The sequence below is a fragment of the Strongylocentrotus purpuratus genome, unplaced genomic scaffold, assembly GCF_000002235.5.
Source record: "Strongylocentrotus purpuratus isolate Spur 01 unplaced genomic scaffold, Spur_5.0 spur5_scaffold_15, whole genome shotgun sequence".
Lineage (NCBI taxonomy): Eukaryota > Metazoa > Echinodermata > Echinoidea > Camarodonta > Strongylocentrotidae > Strongylocentrotus > Strongylocentrotus purpuratus.
Genome location: NW_022145600.1, coordinates 36,460,412 through 36,478,463, shown reverse-complemented (window position 1 = coordinate 36,478,463; position 18,052 = coordinate 36,460,412). Strand labels below are relative to the sequence as shown.

General features: G+C 35.5%; 1 protein-coding gene across 2 annotated transcripts in view; it reads left to right on the top strand.

The window, feature by feature from the left end:
• The window catches only part of LOC580049 (synaptic vesicular amine transporter), a 29,053-nt gene extending 11,963 nt beyond the window's left edge, over positions 1-17,090 (top strand). Inside the window, exons 2-18 of one of the 2 annotated variants that reach the window (XM_030986352.1) lie at positions 1,766-1,951; positions 3,131-3,250; positions 3,531-3,723; positions 5,308-5,366; positions 5,756-5,839; positions 6,315-6,407; positions 6,898-6,987; positions 7,807-7,911; positions 8,533-8,628; positions 9,162-9,240; positions 9,847-9,898; positions 10,148-10,211; positions 10,894-11,013; positions 11,995-12,040; positions 12,696-12,783; positions 13,414-13,471; positions 14,734-14,844. In XM_030986352.1, the coding sequence (XP_030842212.1) occupies positions 1,786-1,951; positions 3,131-3,250; positions 3,531-3,723; positions 5,308-5,366; positions 5,756-5,839; positions 6,315-6,407; positions 6,898-6,987; positions 7,807-7,911; positions 8,533-8,628; positions 9,162-9,240; positions 9,847-9,898; positions 10,148-10,211; positions 10,894-11,013; positions 11,995-12,040; positions 12,696-12,783; positions 13,414-13,443 (1,485 nt within the window). In that variant the 5' untranslated portion in view covers positions 1,766-1,785 and the 3' untranslated portion in view covers positions 13,444-13,471; positions 14,734-14,844. Of the gene's footprint in view, positions 1-1,765; positions 1,952-3,130; positions 3,251-3,530; positions 3,724-5,307; positions 5,367-5,755; positions 5,840-6,314; positions 6,408-6,897; positions 6,988-7,806; positions 7,912-8,532; positions 8,629-9,161; positions 9,241-9,846; positions 9,899-10,147; positions 10,212-10,893; positions 11,014-11,994; positions 12,041-12,695; positions 12,784-13,413; positions 13,472-14,733 lie in introns of both variants that reach the window. The other variant, XM_030986351.1, reaches the window with a different exon arrangement.
• The last annotated feature ends 962 nt before the right edge of the window (positions 17,091-18,052 follow it).

Sequence of the window (18,052 nt, the reverse complement as noted above, 5' to 3'; positions counted from 1 at the left end):
CGGTGTATAAACCTCAAAACCATAGTCGTGTATAATTTCGCGCCACCGAATACTAGCATACTGGGTTCGAGACTATGGTATGTTAACGAAGCCCAAGAAAATATTGAGATGCAAGTCTGAAATTGCTTCGGAGCAAAAGGCGACAAATGCCAAGATTTAAGAATTTAACCTTGCATGTATAACCGGAAGGGATAAGGGTTATAACTACGGTCCACTATTTCTAACGTCAAGTTGCCCTCTGTGTTTTGGTATGACAAAACTCAAAATACTTATGCTTTGCCACATGTATGAAGTAAGATTAACACGGATACATTGAATAGCACGCCTGCAAAATCTCTCAAATAAACAAATATAAGGCGATTTCAATAGTCTCGTACATCACGAGAATATGTGAACATTACAAGGACCTAGAAATCATTCGAATTAGGTTTTGTATAGCAGCTCAATAAGGTAAAGAAATCGCCCTCGAGTTGGTTTCTTGAAACTCTATCCGAACCTGTTGAACATGAAGCTCCCCATTTGGCTGGAATGGAGTTGAGACCATCTTGCTGATGCGGGGATGACGTAGAGAAATAGAAGCAGTAGGTATAGAGAAGAAGAGATTGGTCGTGCCCCGGGCAGCTTGGGTAGAAGAGAGAATTATCGATCGGGCTTTTATTAACACGACATCAATAAAACAAGAAAGAGCCCGAGAATTTTAATGAAACATCGGGCGAAGATGGCCCTTATTTGGTGGCAGCTGTAGCGCTCATATTTAAGGGACTGTAACAGGTGTCGAAGGTAGTCGTTTATGGTCTCAAAACCATCATTAATAGACCCACGATAGTCACTAATGAAGGATGACGTGCTCTTAAGTCTCTTGTTTGTATGTCTGTGTGATTGTAAAAGCAAACCTGTAGTCTATTTTTTCAAGGGTCATGTTAGTTGACAACTCGTGAGTCTAGGTTTCTACTCATTGATATGAGTTTTACAAATGCTGATCAATTGAACCTTTTAAGTTTCGAATCATGCTTAAAAAGTAATATATTTCTATATATAACAAACAATTGAGATATTGCGTTATCAATTACATTTTATACAGTACAGGTTGCACCATGTGAGAGAGAGAGAGAAAGAGAGAGAGAGAGAGAGAGAGAGAGAGAGAGAGAGAGAGAGAGGATTTTGTTATAATATCAACATTTATATTATTATCATAATGTGTATACGTTCACACAATTGTTTTATTTTGTATATGTTGTATTGTTGAAATGCAATTCTATTTGTATCTTTTGCAGAAGAAAATAAATTCAATTCAATTCAATTCAATAAAACCGAAATCGGTTAATACAGCCAAATTGCCAACAATTTCTTGCTCGATGTGTGATGAGCAAAATAAAGGCACCCAAAGTTATTTTCGTACCCGATACAATACTTTATTTGTACCTCAACAAAATTAATCAAGATCTCAAAAAAGATGTGCGGCCATCTGGATAATACATTTTGGATCAACTAAAAAATAATAACAAAATAATAACAACATAAACGCAAACAAAGAAACATTAGAGTGGCAAAATTGTATATCTTTATTCCACATAACACTAAATCTAACACTATTACTTATCACGAATATTGGGTGTAGTGTTTTTAATGTATCAAAATGTCCAAAGTAACATAATAACTTGAACATAATAATATTATCAATGAAAACCCGAACCCTAGCCCCTTCTCCCAAACTTTCCTTTCTCATCATATAAATTATATTTGTTGAATTTATCTTTTTGTGCAGATCAACCCATAGACATCATCATGAGTGTGTCTCTATACATTGAGAAAGTGAAGACGGGATTCGGTAGTAGATGGCAGTCGTTCTCCTTAACAGAATGTATCCGAGATCTTCGAGCCTCCAGAAAACTCGTGCTCTTCATCGTCTTCGTCGCCCTACTCCTAGATAACATGTTGACAACTGTAATCGGTGAGGAACTCGTCCCTGTTTTGTAATACAAGTCTCAAAAGGAAATAAAGATATTAACTGCCAATGCATTGTGTCGCCGTTTTCATCGACTTACGAAAACGAAACCAACTACAGCATCAATTGCATTCTGAAATACACCTCATTCGATTTGAAATGATTTACATCGAGGAGGTTATCATGATTTTGTACTTCCAGTTTAAATATTAATTCAGCTATTTAATGTCTTTACTGACAACCTTCGCTATATGCATCGTACTGTGGCTATGAAATCATTTTGCACTTGTTTTTTTCTTCTTGTAAATACGTTCCCTGTTATCTTCAGCGCCTATTATATCCCACTTCCATGAAATATTTTGTATCTAAATAATAACATTTTCTACACGTATTCGTCTGGGCTAACGGGAACAAATTGTGCTCCTGAAATGTATTCCCCAAAATCTGTTTCATCATGTTCATGTTATCTGTTAAAAGCCTTATATTCATGACTTCTACTAAGAATATCGTGTCTCTGTAAGACACGTCTACATGCATCTTTTTTTGCGCTATTTGAAACCGATTCAGGCAATTGATACTTGGTCTAAACTTGTGTTTCTTGTAATCTGCACAGTGCCAATTATTCCTAAATTCGTGTATTTATAAAACATTTTCTTCATATGTTTACGAACAGAATATTGATTTGTTACATTGCAATGTAAATTGATTTATATGTTTATAAACAGAATATTGATATACATCAGTGAAGTTTACTAAATACAATACAATAAAATACATTTATCTAACCGTGCTTAAGGAAGCAGAATTAACACTTGATTTTATTCTCTAAAACCTATTTCTTTGTCATCTTTGCAGTGCCAATTATTCCTAAATTCATGTATTTATAAAATACTTCCTTCATGTTTCTATCCATGCAGAATGAATACTTGATTTTCTTCTCTAAACCCTGTTTCTTATCATCTTTGCAGTACCAATTATTCCTGACTTCATATATTTATAAAATACTTCCTTCATGTATCTATCCTTGCTTAAGGAAGCAGAATTAATACTTGATTTTCTTCTCTAAACCCTGTTTCTTGTCATCTTTGCAGTGTCATTCATTCCTAACTTCGTGTATTTATAATAAAACAAATCTTCATGTACTTAATTTTCTTCTCTAAACCCTGTTTCGTATCATCTTTGCAGTGCCAATTATCCCTGACTACATCTTCCATCAAGAGAACCCAGGTTTAGAGCGTCATCCTAATCACTCGATACCTATCAATTGTAGCCTCATCACAACCCCCGTCCCAAGGGAAATATCAGGTCGGTATTCTAAGAAATTATTTCTCACAAAACCATCAAACATATCTGTAAGATTTCACGATTTTTATGTTTTGGTTTATTACCCTAATGACTGGATGTTTATGTACATGTATAATTTTGGAAATTCCTTAAGCAATTTTCGGAAATATTGCATATTACGTCCTCATCATGCTGCTTGTGGTTAAATTTATTCATGTTTTGATCTTTTCCATCTTTTTCATCTTTTCTAACTGTCTGTGATCATAGATTTTACAATGATTTTTTTCTCAAAATACCACAGGCGCCAACACAACGTCGGCTCCAGTCGTTTGTTTGAATAGTTCGATGTATGCTGCCAACACGACAGCCGCATCAGAAGAAAAACAGTACAACGAGATACTTAGGCACGAGAGTGTCCGTATAGGGCTGTTGTTTGCGTCGAAGTCCATAGTTCAGCTGATAACCAATCCTTTGATAGGCCCTCTCACTAACAGGTGAGTGAAAGTGAGAAGGAAGCGAATACTTTTGAAAGAGATAAAGAGAAGAGAGAAGAAGAAGAAGCAGAAGAAGAAGAAGAAGAAGAAGAAGAAGGAGAAGAAGAAGAAGAAGAAGAAGAAGGAGGAGGAGAAGAAGAAGAAGAAGAAGAAGAAGAAGAAGAAGAAGGAGAAGAAGAAGGATAAGGAGGAGGAGGCGGAGAAGAAGAAGAAGAAGAAGAAGAAGGAGGAGGAGAAGAAGAAGAAGAAGAAGAAGAAGAAGAAGAAGAAGGAGAAGAAGAAGGATAAGGAGGAGGAGGCGGAGAAGAAGAAGAAGAAGAAGAAGAAGAAGGAGGAGAAGAAGAAGAAGAAGAAGAAGAAGAAGAAGAAGAAGGAGAAGAAGAAGGATAAGGAGGAGGAGGCGGAGAAGAAGAAGAAGGAGAAGAAGAAGAAGGAGGAGAAGAAGAAGAAGAAGAAGAAGAAGAAGGAGGAGAAGAAGAAGAAGAAGAAGGAGGAGAAGAAGAAGAAGAAGAAGAAGGAGGAGAAGAAGAAGAAGAAGCAGAAGAAGAAGAAGGAGAAGAAGAAGAAGGATAAGGAGGAGGAGGCGGAGAAGAAGAATTTAAAAAAGAAGAAGAGGAAGAAGAAGAGAATCATAGAGAGAGTTATCATGGGGTGCATCCATGATACTGTGGATACAAGAACACGTCTATACACAGAACCTGATGACTTAATAAATAATTAAGAGAGAGAGAGAGAAAAATGGTGGGGGGGGGGTATAAGAAAATTAGATAAAAGAGTCATGTAAAATTATGAGAATGGGTCAGGAACAAAAGGATTGGACGAGCCCTTTTCTGAATGAAATTTTCATCGTTTTTTCTCCATCTTGGCTAAAAAGCCATGCTTTCCTTGCGAAACTCCTCTAGTGTCGATATCAGTGATATTAATTGCACCGCCCGAATGTGTTGACAGTCTAATGAATTGATTGCAGTAAGGCAGGCTACAATTTATCACTTTCCAAGGTTGTGCTTCATTTAAGTTTGTTTAATTATGAATTTATTGGTTCCGTGCAAAAAGGAAGAAATACTGTAGCTGACAGCCTTATGTGAAATTAAGGGAAATTAAAGAAAAGGAAGACCCGCCGCTACGTCCAAAAGCCACATTAATTAAAGTAGCCTTCAATATTTACCTTACAAATACAGTCTAACCAGTGAGCAAACCTTGAGGTCGCCACATTGGGGTTAGCTAGAGTCCATTAACTTTTTAGGAAAGAGTTACGACATGGATTTCCATCTTTTAAAATAACAAAATGGCTTTAAATCTTTGTTCGTCATAACTCTTCTATAAAGGGGCTTTGTGATTCGACATTGACTTCTTATCTTCCATAGGCAATACGTTTTCTCTTTTCTGTCTGTGAATATCAGCAATGCAACTTCCAATCTTAATTAACACATAATTATGTTATGTTCCGGGCAGCAATGTGCTTTGACGAATTATTTAAAACTGATAACATTGTTCCTTAAAAAATGGATATAGCCAGTGCTCCCCTAGGTGTTATACATTAATAAAGTTGACATTGACAAAGATGTTTATTATATATACTTACAGGATAGGATATTCTCTCCCTATGTTCACTGGATTCCTCATCATGTTTGCTTCAACGTTAGGTGAGATACATTTCTATTTCTTTTTCTAAATCCGTACGAAATTCACTTCAAGAATTAAACATTCGATGATTAACGATGGTATATATTTATATACTTGAAATCATTCTCATTAACGTCTTCGTCTTCTAATATCAGCATTGAGAAATATGAGTACCGAGATATTGTTTTGAACTATTTCAAAAAGCATAATATACTCCAAATTCGCTTGTAAACATGATTATAAAGGTAATTCTTCATTTCGAAATGTCAAGTGATAGTGCCGGTAGTTAAACGAAACTAATTGCACACCAATTCTTGTAAATCATTGAATATATAAAGGAAATAAAACAATAATACAAATATATTAACTTTTACAATAATTTTTTTTTCGCCTCCATACTTCTGTTTAGTGTTTGCGTTTGGTGAGAGTTTTGCACTGCTCCTAGTAGCCCGTATGATCCAAGGTGTAGGGTCTTCATGTTCATCGGTAGCAGGTAAGAAATAAAGATTGTGATGCCCCCTCCCTTCGCCCCCCTCCCCACCCACTTGTACAGATAAGTCTAAAAATCTATAGCCTATATTGTTACCTGTGGTGTATGAATTTACATTTTGTTTACATCCTCGTGTCCTAATACAAAAGAGCAACGTTTCGTTCTTTATAAGTAAGACAGTGACGAAAGGTATCCTTTTTATTCATAAAAAAAGAGAGGGGACTTCTTGTTTTCATTAATTAGATCACCATATCAAGCCCCACCTCTTTCCTAAATAACTGTACACGAATTCAACAAAACATGTTAGAAAAAAATAGTAACAAACCACAAAGGGCACTTTACTATGGGTAAAAGTAGTTTTTTTTTTAATAGTTCTACAAATTACGCTGAACCATTCATCAAATTTGCAATCATCGATTTACTTTGAATAATATTATTCCGAGGTAAATTTTATTATTTGTTCTGTCTCTTTGATAAGGTATGGGTATGCTAGCACAGCGCTTTCCCAATGACGCTGAGAGAGGAGCAGCTATGGGCTTCGCATTGGCTGGTCTCGCTTTAGGAGTTTTAAGTAAGTAAACCAATGGCTTGACATTAAGATGTGCTAGTTCTCTTAGTATTTCAAAGCATTTCAATGTCGTTATAAAATGTGATAGGCCAAAATATATCAGGTAAAATAGGAAATTAGAGTGCATTTTTCTAAATATCAGGTAGTTAGAGAAAACGTATACACATGATTATACAGCTGATTGAGCACAACATGGTTTACGATGGGAAATAAACGATAGGATGCAAGAAAATATATGATGAGAAGAAGAACATCAACCTAACAAAACAAAAAAAACCTGTTCATTGAGGGATATGAATCAGTCACACTTAGTGATTGCATTGCTTTACCACATTTAGTTTTACAATATTTTAGAAGTATACTTCATGCAATAAGCACATAGTACATGTAGTTATACGATTGTTATAGTTTTATCAAGAGTATGACTCTATAGTAGCAATGTGTCAGATGTAAAATACATATTGTTCCTTTTATGTTAACATTTTTCTTCCAGTCGGGCCACCGTTCGGAGGGGTTATGTACGAGTTCGTCGGGAAAACTTCTCCATTCCTCATTCTTGCTATTCTAGCATTATTTGATGGTCGTAAGTAACATTTACTACTCAAATACAATAGACAGTTTACTAACATATTCAAATTGTATGTAATAATAAGAAAGTTATGAATGTTTGAGATTTGAGATCACTAAGTCTAAGTGAATCTCAAATTAGCAATTGGGTCAAACGTAGTCGCGGTTAACTCTTTGGCGTGTACAAAAATATCATTAATTTTTATTTTTCTCTCAAGTGCCTCCTCCCTTGGGCCATTCGTCAAAATATGTTATGTGTAGAATATCATTAAAGATCTCTTAATAGAAAAAAAAAACGTCCTGATTGATAAAATTTAAAAAAAGACATTTAGCCATGTTGTGTGTTGAAAGTTGTCCGGCACTTCGTCACAGTGACACTGTCGATTCGGCCAATTTTAAGTGCCCATACGCATATTGATTACACCCATCAAAAATTCATTACTTTCTCGTTTTTGTCCAATTTCGTTCATACCAGTATGCTTTTTTTGATTTATCTGTTATTGTTGTTTTTTCAGTTTTAAAGGCGTGTGTCATTCATTTATGAATATTTACGCCGAATTCAAGTTGCATTAACAATTATAAATAAAAGCAGAAAAGAGAAGGAAAACAAAATCGATGCTGTTAAATTGTTCGCATTTTGCGGAGATTACAGACAGGCTGTCTACATAAAATCATATACCGTTTTGTGTGTATCTTCTGGCCAGCCCGGTTCGGTTTATTGAACAGGCTTCTCGGCTTGCATGTTCGTCTGCTTTCTTTTATATTAGTTTACTACCAATGTTGGATTATTAAACGGTATAGGCTCAACTATGATATCGCATGTTTGATTTTTTAGTTCTTCAGTTGTTGTTGCTGAACCCTGTCTGGACCAAAGAGGACAACATGGAAGGGACTCCGATCCTTAAACTCCTAAAGGATCCCTATGTACTCATCGCAGCAGGTAGGTATCATCACTCTCTGCATTAGGATGACAGTATATTCCATTGATATCAGAGATGTGGCGCCACCTACCGGCGAAGAAATAATACTTGAAAAATCAGCATGTCAAGATGCACCACGGCCCACATGAATTATATTATTCAAAATGTAATGAGTGTCTTGCAGTTTGGGTGTGACAGATCACCCTCTATATAAGAAAAATAATTGACTAGAGATGCGAAGGTCGAGGGTTCGAATCCCGACACGACACTAATATCCTTAATTTGGCAAGATATTAACCTGTAATTGCTACTCTCCACTCAGGTGTTAAAATGGGTAGCTGGTAGGATGCGACCGTCAATGTTGGTCAAACAATTTTTAAGCGTCAAGTCACGCCTGGTTGGAATACTCCCCAGGGAGTGGAGATTGTGCACACAGTGTGTGCGGGCAAGCACTGAATCCAAAGACCGGGGTAATAGTATATTTGTAAAGCGCTTAGAGACATTTGAATTAAGCGCTATATAAAAGCTAAATATTATTAGTATTATTACCTCGTAAACCTGATGACAAGGACTGCATCATCGATTTGATATTTATTATAACAAACACTATCTTCGTCCCTATCCCTCCATACCCTCCACAGGTTGTATAACATTTGGTAACATGGGCATAGCCCTACTCGAGCCGTCCCTTCCTCTCTACATGTTAGATAAGATGGAAGCAGAAAAATGGCAACTTGGTAAGTATTATAACATAAGAATCATATACATGTAAAACGTTATACAAATAATCACGTTTACAACACAAACCTCTATCTACATTTTCTGTCATCAAACCTTATACTGAAATAATGTATTGGTGAATTCCAGAGCAATATAAGCATTCAATGTCATTGATAATTAAGGCGCTGTAGGTTTGCTGGTGGTTTTTTTTCTTCTTCAATACGGTTATTGCATTTGCCAAGTATTAATTAGCCACTTTTAAATGCAGAACATTATTTTACTATTTCATTTTTTCTACGAGCTCTTTAATGTTTAGAAAATAAGGAATGTATAATTGCATTCAAAAAAACATCATCTATATCTTCATAATAACAAATGAATTTTGTTTAGTAATTTTGTTTTACTATAAATTCTTTGTCTATACGAACATGTTATTACAGTATAATGTGCGAGAATTGCTTTAATAAATCCTTTTCTTTTTAATGTAACAAATATGCACTCTTTCAAATACACCGCAGTTATTTTCTATGTGTGTTTTTGTTGTTGACAGGTGCTATTTTCCTACCAGCCAGTGTGTCGTATCTCATCAGTACTAACATCTTCGGAGTGCTAGGACATAGAATAGGGAGGTAAGAGACAAACAATGCTCAGGATTTAGTGGAGGATACATTATACTGAGATCTCTCTTTTGGCTATCACCCTCTGTTACTCTTCCACTCCCTCTTTCTCTCTCTCTCTGTCTCTCTCTCTCTGTCTCTCTCTCTCTTGTACACACTACCTCCCTCCAACCCTCTCTCTCTCTCTCTGTTTATATGTATTTCACTCCGTTGCCTCCTCTTTCTCTCTTTCCCCCCTTCTCTCTCTCTCTCTCTCCTTCTCTCTCTCTCTCTCTCTCTCTCTCACCACCTCTCTCTCTATCTCTCTCTATATCTATCTATATCCATCCGTTGCCCCTCCCCTCTTTATCTTTCTCTCGTTATACTCGGCTCAGCTACATAATTATCTGGAGAACAATTACGCGCTCCCGTATTGTTCCGATTCAATTTGATTATATCATAACATTGATATTAAAAAACATGCCCTTATCTACCTCGCTTTTTATGTAACATGATGAAATGAGATGAAATACATACCCCCTATTTGTTTATTTATCAAACCTTTTTGCTTGTACTGTATATGAGTATTTCATAATGATTAATCTTACTTTATTGAATATTATTGACTTTGTTTTTCAGGTGGCTAGTGTCTATGATTGGTATGATCATCGGTGGCATCGCTATGATGCTGGTAAGAACAACATTCTCATTTTAATGCCCCACTGCTCTACTTTAGCTTCTTGCGCCCTCTATATAGCAAACAATGCCTAATTGATGACCATCGGCATGCTGATGACGATGCATTTACAAACAAACCAGAAGTAAACCAAAATATACCACAAATAGTCCAAAACCTCAAAGATTAAAAATGCTTAATACATGTATATTGGAAGTTGCGATTTGCATATACAGATTTTTACCGATTTTTCTCCTTCTCCAGATACCATTGTCGCAAAATGTACCCCATCTTATAGGACCCAATTTCTTCGTCGGCTTTGGTGTAGGTAAGATCATATTCTATGTTACAATCAAATCGTTCATCTGGGCTAACTCCTGACAAATATTATACCATTAACGGATTTTTAAATATCAAATACGAGAGTATTCCTTTATAAAATCTTGTTAAAATGTCACTTCTTTATACTATTTATGGTAATCTCAATCCCTTCTGAATCCTTTGTAATGAAGAGAAATATAAAATAACATATTGGTTGAACTTGTTAATAATCATTCATATACCAGCAATGTCGTAATGTACTTATATTAAATCAAAAGCGTTTAGGCAATCTATTACCTTACCAATTCTTTTAAAATGAGTATAGGGATATTCAAAAGAGAGACAAAGAATCTCTTTTGACGATGATGAATGAATATATTATTTAAAAACTGTTTGATTGTAATATAAAAAGCTGATCATCATACCTCTCCTTAATCTCTGCTTGACATTTTTTCATTTTATTTCTCTCTCCCTCTCACACTCGATGCGTTTATCACTCTTTCCTCCCCCTCACTCATCCTCCCTACCCCCTCATCTTCTTCTCCCCTTATCTCTCTCTCTCTCTCTCTCTCCCCCACTGTCTATGTCTCTGTCTCTGTCTCTGTCTCTGTCTCTCTCTCTGTCTGTCTCTCTCTCTCTCTCTCTCTCGCCCCATCTCTCTCTCTCTATCTCTCTTTCTCTCCTAACAGGCATGGTAGATGCTTCCATGATGCCTATCATGGGCCATCTAGTAGACATACGTCACGTGTCTGTATATGGTAGTGTCTACGCCATAGCCGACGTAGCTTTCTGCCTGGGGTTCGCTGTAGGTAAGTTCAAAATATACCGCACCCCCCCCCCCCTGAATTCACCCCGACTCTTCATACAAAATTTACAGTAAAGAAAGTTTACGAGTAGCTCCTTATAAAGCACTCATGTGACCCCGATGTCGCCCCAACATTATGTTCTCTCGTTATAGCAGAGTGGTCAGTATGTATTAACTCACAATCATACAAAGTACTCATGTCCACCTGGGTGGAGAGAGGCGTATGTAGATTGATGCTTGGTAGAGGGGTGACATCATAGAGTACCGAAGTATGACGTCATACTAGCCAAGTTATCAAGGTTGCTGGTTCCAAACAATTTTGAGCTAAACAATGGTATCGTGACCGCACCAACCCCAAACATTGAATTTGCCCTGCTCCATTCCGTTGCTTGAATGGTCCCGAGATGAACCTCATGTGCAGGCACTCTTGTTTAGAACCAGTAATCTGGCCGATGAGCAAATATGAACGTGCTGAACATGCATGGTCGGGCGACATTCCGTATGGTTTTATTTAGCTGTTTAGTCACAGTTTATTTCTTTATTTATTTATTCATGATTTCTTTCAACAGGGTAGTTTCATATAGTTAAGGTGACGATTGAGATTGGATTTTAGATTACATGTAGGTTTAGTTTTAGGGTGACTGCCATTCTAAGATTCAGACTTTCAACTTCTCCAACTCCACGGAAGGGTGGTACACAACTTTAAGGATATAATTATTTAGAAAGAATTCATCAATGAGCATTTCAATATGTATGTGCTTGCTTTATTTTAAAGTAATGAAATGAAATTTGAGTTTCACTAGTCAGACAGGATCTTTAATCTCTGACTAAAACCATGGCACCATAGTCAATTAGGGAGAAACCTGAATACTGCCAAACTGTTATCTTCTTTATAATCTGATATAAACAATGAAATGGGAATAAAAAAAATGTAAATAAATTAATGATAATCTCGTGTGATATCGTTTTTATTTCATAATTACAGGTCCTTCAGTGAGTGGATCGATTGTTGAATCTATTGGATTCCCTTGGTAAGAATTCCCATATACGATCTTCAACATGTCATATTGTCTTTTTTCCATTATCTTTAGCAAAGAGTTGGAATGCATAAATTAAGTGATCAATATGTTACTGAAGATTGGAATAATCATGTCTTGGATATTTAGAACAATGACGTTTGCTATCTATGCTATGATTTGTATTGACATTGAATCACCTGAGTATACCATAATGGACGATGATCTATATTTGTTTGTAGTTCTCCCTACTCTATTCATCTTCCTCCTCATTATCATTAACATTATATCGCCGAGTAGTATCATCTTCGTCTCCAATATCATCATCATCTTCATGACAACCACGATAAGGCCTTTAACAAAAAAGATGTTGTATTGCCCTTTGCGACCGACCCAAAACTCTTGAAATCGACGGTCGACTTTTTTAAAAAAAATCTTTTTTTACCGTTTTTTAGAGAGAAAAAATATTAAAGCATTCAAACCTGAGAAAGATCAGCCAAAAGACGGAGTTTCAAACAAAACAAGATTTCCGACCGACCGACCCATGTTTTGGCACCTAAAGAGCAATACAACATCTTTTTTAAAAGGCCTTATAGCAACAACCACAACCACCAGGAAATGTGTCCTATGCTTTTACAAATGAATTCATATCCATTTTCTCATTTTACAGGTTGGTGAGAATAGTAGCCATAATAGATTTTATGTACGCTCCTCTACTATTATTCCTAAGAGATCCACCGGGCAAGGAGGAAAATGAGGTAATTAGATCTTTCTTTCAACACTTGCATTATCATGAAAGTTAGTTTTTAGACATATGTAATTTTTGGTTCTGGTAATAAGATAAAATCTTAAGAGAAACTGTCTCAAGATAATGGCTAATCGATGACCTCAGGATAAACGACATTTATAGTGTCATATACAAATAAATGTTTACAAATCACGATCATCTCTGTGTGTATGTGTACCCCCCCCCCCCCCCGATTTGGCAGCTATACATAAGACTCTTGTTTTAGACGTTGTTGATGTACAGTATGACAAAAAAAAAAATGCATTATGAGATTGTCATTGGTTGAGAAGGAAGTAGAACGGCACTAATGTCCTTTGGCAAGGCATTAATCTTCATTTGCCACACTCGACTCAGGTGAGGTAAATGGGTACCTGGCAGGAGTTAATTCCTTGAAATGCTAGAGCGCTGTAATGGCAGCTAGGCTAAAGCCGGGGTAATAATGAATGCGCCTTGGAATAGAATTTCAAGAAAGACGGCGCTATAGAAATGCCTGTAATTATTAGAATAATAGTTAAATAACATATTAAATACAAATATTACGATAGTATATTTACGTGCAACCCAATCGACATGTAGTCAGACATCATTTCTCTTACGACAGAACGTAGTGTACAGCAGCGAAACAATTTGACTTTGAAGAAGAATGAAATGATACGAAGGTAAACAGAGGATCAAATTTTTTTCTTTATGCTTCTCTCTAACATCACCATTTCATCTAATAAAGAACTAATTCAAAGTGTCTAATTTCAACCATGATCCAGTGTTAATACACATGTTACTTAGCACCCTTTTCGTTATATTTCAAACTATTGTACGATATAACCAATATGCAATTTATATTTTAACTTATTCTCAAATGGTAACGTTCTCTAACATTCTAATTTCTTAAATCTTAAATGACGTTTGGGATTAGTAGGTCATGAAATCTAATATTTATTCGTATTTTCCATCATGAGTTATTAAGTAATGTGCTTGAAAAAACATTCCAAATATTTTGTTTTCTTCTTCTGAGAACCTTTATGGAATAAGTGTGTTACATGTAAACTGGTACAAACTGCTGGTGGAGTATCACTCTACCCAAAGAAATATATCCTTCTCAAAGTTGGTTCTGTGAACACAATTCGGTTTTTCTTTTATTCATGACAAATGGTTCAGTCCAAGAGAACTGTTCTCCGATGAGGGCGTTTTAGGAAAAGTTTTGTAGAAAACCTTGAGTTTTCTTAAAATCGGCGTAATTCCCAAGATACGTCGTAAATGTGATTTGTGTTTTGATAATCCACTTGAAAAGCCCATATTTAAGATGGCCACTATTTCTATGGGGCATGTATTATGTTATCTTTCAACCATACTAATCGCGGTAATTGTGATATTTTAAAACATCCAGCATAATTCAAAATTATTCGTATTTCTAACATTTTCAATAAGGCCTACGTGGAAACAAAATCAATTTGCAATCCACTATTTCATAACATCACAATTTATTTATAATACTAATATTATAATCAATAGCGACTGTTAACATTATTTTTCAATATGCTTGCACTCACGTTTTCCGTATAGTAGCATCTCGGTCAATAGCAATGCTATTTGTAGTCCATTCTTGGATTCGAGAATAAAATCTTTAACATATAACTACGTTTCTCCAGATTTTCATGCGGATTCAATGTACATTTGTATATGTTATTCATATTGTGTAAAGGGAATTGCAGATATTTACATTTCATCTTGATGTCTAAAAAAGAAAAAAAGTGATTATAAAGCCTTTTCTGTTCATTTATCTAAATGATATTTTGTGATTTTTATGATTATCTTCGTCATGATATCCAAGATGTTCGTATCTACTTGTGTATGGTTATTATCATATATTCAAATCATATTTCTATTTTATGTTTATTTATTCTTATTATTTTCTTGTTTTTAGGGTATATTGCTGCAAGAGCAACTTCCTGTATCATACACAGCAGATCAACAGCGTGATTATCAAACCATGGATGGGCGGTATGGAAGGAGAGACTCGTCCGGGGTTGAATCCGTAGACTAGTTATCGCATCATTATCCTCATTATTATAGTCATCGTCATTGTCGTCGTTCCCATCGTCTTCTAAACCTGTACGAGAGAATCATTCACACGCGTTCATGAGCACAAGATGGCGTCCTTTCGATTCAGAGTATCGTATCCCTCAATTCCGATTTATACGGGAACAAATCCCTCCCTACTTGCAGTGTCGTTTCATTTGCCACTCGCCCGAACCCAAACCTAATTTTTAAAAGAAATTACTTATACAATTATAGGAAACACAGTATAAAGTGGTTCAGGCATTCATATCAATGATAATCGAATAAGAATAATGGATCATCAGAATGACTGCTTGTATCATCGAAGATGGATCTTTTGGCATCAGCGATTTGACTAGCGCCATCTTGCGGAGTAATCCTTTTTATTTCAAGGAGACTCCTTTTCCAATTATGAGGAAAGAACAATCTTAACTTACACTTTTTGCTGCTTTTTTTCGGACATCTTGAGCTTCACTTTGATATGATTATTATACAAATTATTGATGACTGTTACAATAATATCAGTATAGAACCTGTAGGATAATAGCCCTGACAAGTATTGATCACCTTGTAAGAGGAAACAGCTCTGTATTTTTTTGACAGCAACATTTCCCTACTTCCTTAAATAAGTATTTTTTGTTTTACCAATAGCATGGAATTACTGCATCGAACTCATTTCTCACTATCTGTGATGTCTCTTAAAAAATTATTTTTGTTAATCGCGTTATGAAGCATAATTTTTTACTTACCTTCTACCAAAGAATTGTTGAAGTTGAAATTTGTTCATGTTTTCCAATATTATGTCTACTACGTCTATTTCAATAAAATTGCTTCATTTTAATAGTCACCACTCGGGAATACAACATAACGTATAGCTCAATGCTAAGGATCGGACTGTTTTGAGTGGTGTTAATTGCTCTCTTTTATGCTTACTTGATGTTCGAATGTTAGTCTTCATGTGGTTATAGGTGCTATACCTCGGCGCTCCTGCGTATTGTTTGAGGTTTGATGGTTCTGGGATAGTGGAATCCATTTCAAGCGGCAGAAGCTCTCAACCATGCTCAATGGTTCATCATGAACTAGATTGGTTATGACGAATAGAAAAATATTTAAAAAAACCAAAACTAAAGAAATGCAAGCTTTTCATCGCAAATACATGTACTGAAAGGCATAACTGAAATTTGTACATTATGGTACCGCGCGTCGTGAAGACGTGTCGACACAAACTAATAGTTCATTATTTCTCAATTTTCAGCTAAATAATATCTTGCTTCTTTTATGATTAATTCTCAGTGTTATCGTCAGAACTCAAATCGACTTAAGGTCATTGTTAAAGGATGATGTGGGATGTATAGAAAACGGTGTATTGAAACGTCCATGAATTTCTTCAATGTATGCCAATATATAAAGCAGCTGTTCATATTAAATAATCGTTATTGTTGGTGAATACTATTCTTTTATGATCCTCTCTGCGCTGTACCGGATAGTTTAAACAGTCGGGCGGTCGGGAGTAAACCCACCCAATCCAGGAGTCTTAAAGACAGGTATTTTACTGACATCTCTACCACTGCTGTAATGTATTTTCAATTTCGCCATCTGTCGGTGAAGGCGTACAATGATAGAGTGATTTCGGTTCCTTTACCCAAACATAATCACACGCCTGTCATCAGTTGGTGATGGCTATCGACACACCCTGGCATCGTGAGCAGCAGATGGCAGTATACCTAATTATGCAGAAGTGTCAGTAGGATACCATACCTTTAAAAGAGATATTCAAAGTAAAAAACTTTTAGTGTGAATAACCTCAAATTGATCCGTGTGCTTTGAACATGTGGGTTCTTGTATGCCCGATAAATCAGTAAGAAAAGATTAATTCATGTATAGACCTTCTTGCACAAAATATAAGAATAGTTTAAGATGTTACAGTCATAGCAACTTTCATTTCTAACCTCTCTTTGATTGAGCAGAATGTAATATTATTTTGAAAGATATTTTCAGTTCGTTTCAAAACGAATCGGAATGTTTTACAAATATGTACATAGTTAGTTTACGTATATATTCAATAATTCATGTACATGTATGTTCTTTTTGAGAGTTTATTGACATTGTTGTAAAAAGATTGATATGTATACATTCATTATTAAAAGATGTCTCCAAATTAACATTATCGTATGTCACCGCCCACAAAAGTGGAAATAAACGTATTCGATTCTCAGCACCTTATAATAACGTATTAATTGTCTTGCTTTGCCGTTCTCCTTTGGAAAATTTTGGAAAAGTGGAAAATTGCTGCTACTACTGCTACTTTTAATTTATTGGTAAAATTACTACTACTACTACTACTACTACTTCTACTACTACTTCTACTACTACTACTACTACTACTACTACTACTACTACTACTACTATTACTACTACTACTACTGCTACTACTACTACTACTACTACTACTACTACTACTACTACTGCTACTACTACTACTACTATTACTACTATTACTACTACTACTACTACTACTACTACTACTACTACTACTACTACTACTTCTACTACTACTACTACTACTACTACTACTACTACTACTACTACTACTACTATTACTACTACTACTACTGCTACTAGTACTACTAATAATAATATTAACATTTATTACATTAATAGTAATACTATGATAATATCAATAATAATAATAATGATAAGAACGATACCAATAAAAATGTCAATAATCATCGTCATGATCATGATCATCGTCATAAGCGCCTTTTTAATTACAAGTTTAATAGGTAAATGAGCAAAGTGCATTACACTTCATCCGTATTGACTGCTGCTCTTGCTTCGTCTATCTTCTATGACTAATTGCAGCAGGCAATGACACAGTATGAGCGGTGTCACTGTACGCGATCTCAAAGAAATTCGTGTATTAAGCAATCCCTTCAATTACATCCAAATTATCCAACGCCAAAAAAAATATTGTTCTATTTTTAACCATTGATGCAAAATCATGAGATTGATGCCACTATAAAAACGAATCAGAACCATGAATATTCTTGATTCTTATTCCAGTTCTCAATTAATGGAAACAGTACTACATTTAGCAAGGTAAAATATAAGCTCGATGATTTGTACGTTTTCTTTCGACCTGCACAGGGTGCTTGAAAGTCATTGAATTGAAATCGCTAAGCATT